At 37.9% G+C, this 10662-nt stretch overlaps 2 protein-coding genes across 2 annotated transcripts; one reads left to right on the top strand and one right to left on the bottom strand.

Moving 5' to 3' along the window:
• Nucleotides 1–2386: 2386 nt before the first annotated feature.
• Nucleotides 2387–2929, bottom strand: LOC109150754. Its single transcript, XM_019298738.1, has one exon. It carries the CDS (start codon nucleotides 2927–2929, stop codon nucleotides 2387–2389), a length of 543 nt encoding a protein of 180 aa, XP_019154283.1.
• A 4763-nt stretch (nucleotides 2930–7692) lies between these two features.
• On the top strand, nucleotides 7693–8460 carry LOC109150753. The gene has a single exon (XM_019298737.1). It carries the CDS (start codon nucleotides 7693–7695, stop codon nucleotides 8458–8460), a length of 768 nt encoding a protein of 255 aa, XP_019154282.1.
• The last annotated feature ends 2202 nt before the right edge of the window (nucleotides 8461–10662 follow it).

The following is a 10662-nucleotide window of genomic DNA, read 5'->3' as shown; positions in this document are numbered from 1 at the left end:
AATCGGGATTTCATTTTAGAAAAGTCAATTAATGAGGAAGAGTTGGCCGAAAAATGCAACATCATACCCATTCTGCGTGATCAACATTTATTTGCCTCACTTCAACATGTTGGTCCCTATTCTGCCTGGTTGACAGCCGAATTTTACAAAAATCTTACTATGGACACATTTACTGAAGGCTTGGCACACTTCCATCAAGTTTTTATTCGGGACAAATGGTACCCGTTTGGTCCAACAGAAATCAATGCTTACTTAGGGACCCCAAATCATCCAGCTGTTCCTTATCCAAATCCTCACTTATTGGCTGCGGCTTTGACTCATAACAAAGAGGTTTCTTGGCCGAGTGTAGGGCTCAAAAGTTTGAAGCTCACCACTGTTTATTCAGTCCTACTTCGTCTTGCATCTGCAAATTGGATCCCGGCAGTACGCCATCACCTTGTATCGGAACAGTTAGCGGCACTACTCTATAAGATCAGGAACCGTCTTCCTTTCAACCTTGGAGCAATCATTTTCTCTCACATGATGACATTTTTAAAAAAGAGAGGCCAAGATACATCTTCCTTACCCCAGTTTAATTTTTGGGGTTCTTCAAGACCATGGGTTCAAGCCGTATACTGATGAAATTGTTACCCCTCATGACAATGTGTATCAATATGATGAGCGTCTGACCCAACGGGAGCACTATGATGATAGAGCATCTCTTGCTAGGCCTCTGGACATCGCTGTTTCTGCCCCACTGGTTTCTGCTCCGGCTTCATCTGAGGACACTGCCTCTGCTTCTATTCCAGGTTCCAGACTGATTCCCAAAGAGCCTCAGACTTTAGTTGATCGTAGGCAGGTTGTAGTTACACTTGAGGCCTCAATTGCTTAGATTCGACACTCAGTTGCCTCTCAACAAGCCATAATTTCTGGCCTTGAAAACTTATGTGATGCTCAACTCAAGGAAATTGCTCGCATGGAGAACATATACGCCCAGATTTTGGCCGACACTGGTGCTGCTTATTCTGGTTCAGGTTCTGAAGACGACGATGATGATTCGGTTTCGGGCACCCCGTCTGCACGATAAAGCTAATCCACTATATTGATATTCACCCTCAGTGGTTGGTCATTTATTTGGCAAAAAGGGGGAGTTTTTGGAGTAAGGGGGAGTATTCTTGGAGTATGGATGTTTTTGGAAGTTTTTAAGGTATTTTTTTTGGTATCTTTCTTTGGAAATAAAAGGATCACTATGTTAGGGGGAGTAGTAGTCTATATGGTACTCTTGGATGATGGCATATGTATGGCATGTTTTTTGAGCTACTACTCGTATAAACAAGTTGATGGTAAAATCTTCTTCCTTTAATTATGTTATGATCAAATGCATATTCGCTTCCTCTGTGTATATTCTACTCGTGGTTGTGGTTGGATGATTGAAGAAATTTACACAGGTATATTGTTGACATGTGGTCTAAAAAGGAATTAAGTTTAATTTTTTATTATTATGTCACTGTATGTCTTGTTCAGTACCTATACTAAGGGCTCTAAATAAAAACTAAACTGATTACGTTTCAATTTTTGCCCAAAGTATTTGATACTTGAGTTTTACCAAATAAAATGCCAAAGGGGGAGATTGCAAGTGTAAAATTATTTGTGCACGTTAAAACCTTATTGGCTATTTTATTTAGTAGTATTATTATTAGTTTTAATTAAGGGTTGTTAGTGTTAATCTTCCTTTGGACCACTTGATATCTATCAAAGTAAATTTGAGTGGATGATATGCATTGTCAAATGAAAAGAAAGTCATCAGCAGCGCACAAATGAAGGCTTCAAAACAAAGAGCGTGTGGCTGATGTTTAACCGAAAAAGAAGATGCTAATATTAAGGATCAAAGTGGAGGCTTAATATTTGCTATAAAAAGAAACTACACCAAATAGGAAAGTTGCCAATTTTGAGTTTACTATTCTGAGCGCATACTTTTCTACAAAGCTTCCTAATTTAATCTGCTATGTTATTTTAATTGTTAAGAAGATTTAATCTGGGATACATGATCTGTACGTGGTACTGCTGAAGCATCTTGTGAAGATTGTTCTGGCATATGTGGTTCAGTCCTGAATAGGTGTTAGAAAGAGTGGTAGTGGTAAAGGCTGGAGGCCATTTATATTTACCTCTTATAATACTCCTTTTGGTGAACATTTATAGTGGATTGGGCAGACGTGGGTTGCCCCGCAGACGTAGGAGAAGGAGCTCCGAACTGCGTAACAATTCTTTTGTGTTTTTACTTTATTATGCTTTCTTTCTTCGTTATTTATATTTGTTGAAACAAATTAAATTAATGAACGTAACTGGTGCATAACTTAAAACAAGTAAAAATACATTACTTTTTGCGTTCAAGACTCACGGTGCAATTTTAAACATCAATCTCAACCTTGACTCTAAAGAACACACGCATGGCACCATCAAAGTTGCGTTCATCCAACTTTGTCACTCTGCCTATAAAACCACCAATTGCTTCAAGAACTGCCTCAGGTCGGAGTCCCGCCGGAAGTCCATGAACTTGGATCCAAAAGTCAGTGTTGTCTAATGGAACTAACTCTGAATCTTCATCCCCACTTATGCGTTTTAGAATCAATAGATTCTGCTCGAAGGCCCAAGGACCATCCTCAATGATGCGAGAGATATCACTCTCATGGTAAAACCGGAAAAGGTAACGACCCGGCAATAATTCCTTGACATTCATACCCATTGCCGGTTGCCAAACAGATGTCATCGTATCCCTGAAGAAAGCGAACTTGGTAGTTTTATTTGTTAACAGACGTCTGATAGCATAAAACTCCTTTTCACCAGTTGACGCTCTAACTTGGACATTACCGACATGTCTGATCTCATCCTCATCCTCCAGATCAGCCAACGTCAGAGTTGCCATAGATTGTAAGGCAGCATCAGGATCCATCGTGAAGACCACACAAAACTCACAAGAAAACGAAGGAGAAGAACTCTCACAAAACGGAGAAGAAAAACGCTCACAAAACGGAGAAGAATATCGCTCGCAAAACTAGCGAGAGAGAAAACAGTAAAAATGGGTGGCATTTTAATTACAAAAATGTCATCGCCTCCCACATTACATGTGGGATGTTTAAACTTTGAACGCATATTGTTTAAACATTGAACGCATATTCTTAGATTTTTATTGATCATTTTTGTACGAGTGACATTCGGGGGAATCTCTTCCCCTTTTCTTTTATTTACTTCGATCTTCGTTTCTTGTAAACTCTTTAACATTTGTGTAATGAATGTTATTCTAGCGATGAGTGGCTAAAACAACTTACAGGGCGTTTGGTTGAAGGGATTTTAAATTCCTTTCCCACTTAATTCCCACCTAATTCCAAAGGCCACAAAATTCCCTTGTTTGGTTGAAAGGAATTGCAATTACATGGAATTGCAATTCCCCCATTTTCATGGAATTAAAATCTCATGTACCCCTGGTATTTTAATTCCTGGGATTTTTAAGAAGAAAAAAAGATAGTGATGAGTCAAAATTACCCCTCCCTTTTTTTAACTTAAAATTAATGCTGGACAATAACAATAGACATTTTGGACTTTATACTACTTATTCCCTTTCAATTCCCATGTATACCAAACATTGGAATTGAAATTCCTAGTAATTCTATTCCTGTCAACCAAACATTGAAATTTAAATTTCCACTTTATTCTTAGTAATTCATCCCCTATGGAATTGCAAATCCTTTCCCACGTAATTCCTCCTATCCAACCAAACGCCCAGTTAGGGATTTTTGAGTAAAAGTGTTTATGAACTACATGCGTAGTTCTTAAATTCCTTAATGATATATTGATATTTGGGTTTTAATTATGACTTGTGTTGCAATTGTGGTCTATTTATTAATTATTATTTACACAAAAAATAATAATAATTCGAATATTAATTTTACACCAATAATAATAATAATAATAATAATAATAATAATAATAATAATAATAATAATAATAATAATAATAATAATAATATTAGTAATAATAATAATAATAATAATAATAATAATAATAATAATAACAACTTTCAATAATAATAATAATAATAATAATAATAATAATTATTATTATTATTATTATTATTATTATTATTATTATAATAGCAATAGCAATAATAAAAAATGAATAATAATAAGAATAAGAATAAAAAATAATAATAATACAAAGCAAAATAACACACACACACACACACACACACACACACACACACACACACACACACACACACACACATATATATATATATATATATATATATATATATATATATATATACATATATATAAAGGATGTGGAATCAACTTTGATCCAATATCGTTACTGAATGAGCATGAGCTCAAAGAGCTCCTCTATATAAGAGGAGCATTGCTCCCTTAATGACTTCAGTTATAAGTTTTTTTTTTTTTTTTAAAAAAATAAATATAATTCAATTGTGTTTTGGGAAAAGGTTATTCTTTCCCAAAACGCCAAATTGAAATGCTGCAAAATGTAACATTTCAGTTTTCAGCGGTTTGGAACAAACCGTTGCTCTAAACTGCTGAAGAACAAACCATTTTTTTGACATTTTGTCTCTGATCAAAATGTTAAAATGGCGTATTTGTCAAGTAAATAAAAATAAAAATAAAAATATATAGTTTTCTTTCATTATATTTAAAAATTGCGTATGCAGTAATTATGATAACCATTAAATAGATTGAGTACTTTTTTTTATGTTTTTCTTTTTAAAATTTTTTCCTATTCATATTTAACTGCAAATTTAATCGGCAATTTTATTATTACTATTATAGATTAATTATTTATGACGGAAAAAGAATATGATTTGAGACAAATTAACTAATATCTAATGGATTGGTACAACAAATGACTATTACAACAAGTTTTATGAAAGGTAAGTAATATATTAGAATCCCATTTGTATTACAAAATTAATAGTATATATGGACTAAAAGTTTATATGAAAATTAACTAACATATTAGAACTGAGTTGGAATTTTTCATATAAAGTTTTGTAATATATTAATATGTACTTAAAACGGGAAAATGAAAAATTCCAACAAAATTCTTTTTCCAATTCATTAAATATTAGCAAAAACAAATAAAAAAAATTCATTAGATATTAGTTAATTTTCATATAAAATTTTGTTACCAATCTAGCTTTATTAATTTTTTTTTACTAATTAATATTAGTATAGATTAGTGTACGGTAAGTAATATATTAGAATCCCATTGAGTCTCATTTTACTCTTTTTTTAATACAAAGAAGATGATGATTGCTTTGATGATGTGCAATATTGTTTACATTTGTGATTACTTATTTGTCACTAACATCTTTCATTTTTGTGTAACTTTATTTAGTTATTTGACTTTTCCTGCCTTTTAGGACTTTCTGAATGGAGATGTGACTGATAGTCCTATTGGAACTTTGGAGCAAAACAAGTAATATGATGTAAAGGATAGTGGATTTGTTAACAGCTGTGAATGTTGAGAAGCTGGATTGAAATTATTAATAAAATGTTTTTCTGTTGAGAGTCTAGTCATTTATGCCTTTGGGCATTAAACATTCTTCCAAAAGGTTGAACCCCAAGTCCCAACCCTAAGGGTCCCCTGCACCCCGACCCGACAGAGCATTTGGGAGGATGTAAATCATGGTAACTCAACTGAACATGAACCACAGAGGCTAGACCTATGATTGATGGTTTGACATTTTACAGGCATTTGTCCCTGGTCATTTCAATATTTTTGTTATATTTTATATTTATAATTTAAAATTTGTGTATTTTGTTTAAATTGTAAGATTGCATGGATTTACATTACTTTGAATATGCATTTGCTTTATTTGTTTATTCACACTATGTTCATATGTGAAATTATAGTTTAAAAATGAATATTACAAAAAAATAATTATTAATTGAGAATAAAAATGACATGAAATTTAGGCCAATTTAAAAAGGAAATGAATATTAATAATTGATTGAAAATTAATAATGATTCCAAACTGACTCAAATGCAAAAAAAAAAAAAAAAAAAAAAAAAAAAAATGGTCAGACCGCCCAAGAATAGTATATGTAAATTGGTAACGTATTTTGTTATTAATAATTTATTGGAAATATTTAAAAAAGAATATGTTATTAATGATTAACTAATTGACTAATTGATATGTATTTAAAAAGAGTAATTGACTGAGATAAAAATTGCACGGAAATTAGGTCAATTGAAAGATGAAGTGAATATTAATAATTGACTGAAATTAAAAATGACCCCAAATTAATTAAAATGAAAAAGGAAATGGCAGGCCGTCCTAACAATAATATATGTAAATTAGAAATAGAATCTATTATTAATATTTGACTGAAAATATTTTAAAAAAATATGCTATTAATAACTAACTAATTGATATGAAAAAAAAAACGACGTAACTTTTCTCTCTAGAACTCTCTCTAGAGCTCCGCTTCTTTCCTAGGGTTTTGGCTAGGGTTTCTGGATTTTTTTCGACTTTCTTCACGGACGGTGTTGCTTTCCGGCAAAGCTAACGACAATAGAACTGCTTTCGACAGTGAGACCAATGGAGTCGAACACACAGGCGACGGACGACGTCCCTCCGACACTCGAACGGGCAGACGAGGTGATTGAGTAGCTTACTTAGCGGTGGGCCGATATAGCTTTGGAGGAGGAGGAGGAGATCGGTTTTGAACCGGTGGGGGAGGATGTTGGTGTGGTTGCGGAGGAGGAGGAACAGCGGTGGGTGTGTGTTGGCAGATTCTTGACGCCCAAGGTAGTGAAGTTGGAATACATGCGGCAGGTTATGGCCTCAGTTTGGCAACCGGTGTGGGGTATGCAGGCTACGGAGATTCAACCGGGATTGTTTATGTTCATCTTCTATGATGAAACTAATATGCAGAGGGTCCTCGATGAAGGGCCATGGTCGTTTGATAATAGCACCCTCGTTTGCAGACAAGTGGAGGCGGGTGCTCGGCCGGCAGCTGTTGAATTGAACTCGGTGGATATGTGGGTGCAACTCTATGACTTACCGTTGGGATATACTTCAGAGGCGGTTCTTGAACAAGCTGCCAATTTTATTGGCTCGTTTGTTAAAGTTGATGATCGTTATCCAGGTGCACCGTAGAAGACGTTTCACCGGTTCCGGGTCTCAATACCGGTGGACAAGCCGCTAAAGCGGAGAATGAAGCTTATTAAGCGGGACAAGACAAGCTGTTGGGTGAATTTCCGGTATGAACGTTTACATAACTATTTCTTTTATTGTGGTTTACTAGGGCATGCCTATAAGTTTTGTAAGTTGGCAAGGAAATCTGGACTAACTGCGGACAAGTTCCCGTACACGGCGGACCTGAAGGCGGGGGGAGGTAGCCGGGGACCGAGGCAGGTGGGGGAGCCATGGTTGATACCACTTGAGGGGAAGGGGAAGGGCGTGGCGGGAGGGGAAGAGAAGGTGAGGGGTACGGGTATTGGAGGAGTAGAGGGTGTGGGTGGTGTACAGCTTGTGGAGGTGAGGGCGGGTGAGGGGGTGGTGGTAGCGTCTTATAAAAGGAGGAGAGGGGATGGGGTGGATGATGGTGATTTAAGGTTAGATGCGGGAGATGTGGAAATGACAGATTTCTCAAAAAACGGGTTTACGGCGGGTCCTGGTGGTCAGGCCCGCCCATCACAATGAGTATGATAAGCTGGAACTGTCGTGGATTTGGAAATCCACAGACAGTTCGAGAAGTGGTGGACATGGTGTCCCGTAAGAAGCCCGATTTTGTCTACTTGATGGAAACTAAAGTAGAACGAAGTCATGCAGAGAGGTTACGTGTTAAGATTGGTTTTGAGGGTCTGTTTTACGTAGATAATGAAGGGAGAGGGGGTGGCTTGGCATTATTATGGAAAAAGAATAATATTGCTAGGCTTTTGAGCTATTCGAAGAACCATGTGGATGTGGAGGTAACTATAAGGGAGAAAATATGGCGTATGACGTGTTTCTATGGGTTCCCGCAGAGGCATAGACGCAGGGAGGCCTGGCAGCTATTGAGTGGTTTGAAGGAAAAATCTGCATTACCCTGGGTGGTTGTGGGAGATTTTAATGACTTGTTATATCAGCATGAGAAGAGAGGGGGGAACCCACATCCGGTAGGTCTCCTCAGGGGTTTTGGAGATACTGTACACAATTGTGGTCTCGTTCAATTACCAATGAGATGTCACCAGTTTACATGGGAGAAGGGGAAGGGAACTGAGAGGTGGTTGGAGGAGAGGCTGGATAAGGTTTTGGTGACAGAACAATGGACTGATTTGCATGGTGAGGCATGGGTTGAGAATATTCTTACTCGGAAATCTGATCACTCAGCTCTCTTCCTAAACACCGATATTGCACTGGTGCGCAGACCAGGGGGGCCGAGACGGTTTCGTTTTGAGATGGCATGGGTTCATGATGAAGGGTAACAGAGTGTGGTGGAGACTTCCTGGCAGGATGGTAGGGATAAGGGGTTGTTGATTTTTCAGCAACATTGTGAAGGGAGGCTCATGCGGTGGGGTGGGGAACATTGGCATAAGTTCGGTGACCGCATAAAGCAGTTGAGAAAGGAGCAGGATGCGCTGCGTCATAGGCGGGATTCGGCTGCATTGGCTGAGTTTCGCAATCTTGAGGAAAGGCTGGGCCAATTGGAGGTGCAGGATGATGTTTTTTGGAGGCAACGGGCAAAACAGCACTGGCTCCGCGGTGCGGATTACAATACCAAATTCTATCACAGGTATGCTTCTGCCCGTAGAAGGAAAAATTATATTCCTAGATTGAAAAATGATGTGGGTGCCTGGGTAGATGGGGAAAATATGAAGAATGTTGTCTTAGATTATTATGCTGCTATTTTTACATCATCAAATTCTGAGTGTGAGGATCACATGTTTGATGATTTTACTTCCCGTGTAACTAATGAACAAAATAGTATGTTACTTCGCCCGTTTGAGATTCAGGAGGTCAGGTGTGCTTTATTTGCAATGTTGCCTGACAAAGCGCCAGGACCGGATGGTATGAATCTTGGGTTCTACCAGGAATTTTGGGACATTGTAGGGGGGATGTGTCTGAATTTATTGTAAATTGCTTGAATTCAGGTTCACTCCCTGAGGGATTAAATGACACTAATGTGATTTTAATTCCGAAGAAGAATGTGCCTGAGACAGTATCTGACATGAGACCGATAGCGCTAAGTAATGTGTTGTACAGAATTATGGCAAAGGTAATAGCCAATAGGATGAAACCACTTATGGGGGACCTCATCTCAGAGGCTCGGAGTGTTTTTATTCCTGGGAGGCTTATTACTGATAATATTCTTATAGCTGTGGAGGTGGGGAACTATTTGAATAGGAAACAATATGGTCAGAAGGGCTGGGCAGCATTGAAATTAGATATGGCAAATGCATATGATAGGATGGAATGACAGTTTTTGAGAAGGATGTTGGAGGTAATGGGTTTTGATGACCGGTGGATTAATTTATTGATGCAGTGCGTCACTACTATCCAGTACAACATCCTGATTAATGGTGTTGCTAGTGGTGGTGTAACGCCGACCAGGGGATTAAGGCAGGGAGATCCTTTGTCTCCGTATTTGTTTATCATCTGTGCTGAGGAACTATCTATGCTGCTACAGAGAGCTCAGATGGCTGGCTTAATACATGGCTGCAGAGTGGCTAGGGAAGCCCCACAGATATCACATTTATTTTTTGCGGATGATAGCCTATTGTTCTTTAAAGTGAATGATCAAGAGGCAGGAGTAATTAAGCAGTGTCTGGGACTATATGAGGAGTTGTCATGATAGAAGGTGAACTATCACAAGTCCAGTGTCTGTTTTAGCAGGAATACCAGTGTGGAGGACAAGTAAGTGGTGGCAACTTGTTTACAGGTAGACCAGGCACCCAATTTTGAGAAATATCTGGGTTAACCATCTTTTGTAGGGAGGAATAAAAGGGTAGTGTTCTCGTATATTGAGGATAAAATAAAACAGAGGATTGGCTCATGGAACAAGAAGTTTCTGTCACATGCAGGAAAGGAAATTCTATTGAAAAGTGTGGCACAATCCATGCCTACCTTTTCAATGAGTGTTTTCTTGATCCCAGACACAGTGTGTTTATCAATTCAGAGAGCAATGAACAAGTATTAGTGGGGTACTGGTATGGATAGGGGAATACACTGGAAAGCTTGGGATAAACTGAGTATCCCAAAGAAATTTGGGGGGATGGGATTTAAGGATCTCAGGAGTTTTAATGTGGCAATGTTGGGAAATCAAGCACGGCGGCTACTCACAAGTCCCGATTCCCTTGTTGCAAAGGTCTATAAGGCTCGGTACTATCCGAATACCTCTTTTATTGATGCTAAGGTAGGAGGATGCCCAAGCTACTCATGGAGGAGTATTATGGCAGCTCATGATATGGTGGTGGCACGGGTGTGGAGGAGAATTGGGGATGGTGAAACAACATTAATCTGGGGACACCCATGGCTTCCTGATATCCTAGCCCCCTAATACAAACAGATATGCTTGTAGAGCTCAGACATGCTAAAGTGGCAGGTTTAATAGATGACTAGACTGCTACCTGGGATCCACATATTTTAACAGATTTATTTAATGAGGAGGATGTGGATAGGATACTGAG

The sequence above is a fragment of the Ipomoea nil genome, unplaced genomic scaffold, assembly GCF_001879475.1.
Source record: "Ipomoea nil cultivar Tokyo-kokei standard unplaced genomic scaffold, Asagao_1.1 scaffold2280, whole genome shotgun sequence".
In the NCBI taxonomy this organism is placed as follows: domain Eukaryota; kingdom Viridiplantae; phylum Streptophyta; class Magnoliopsida; order Solanales; family Convolvulaceae; genus Ipomoea; species Ipomoea nil.
Note: the sequence above shows the minus strand (reverse complement) of the source record. Positions and strands in the feature narration are given on the sequence as shown.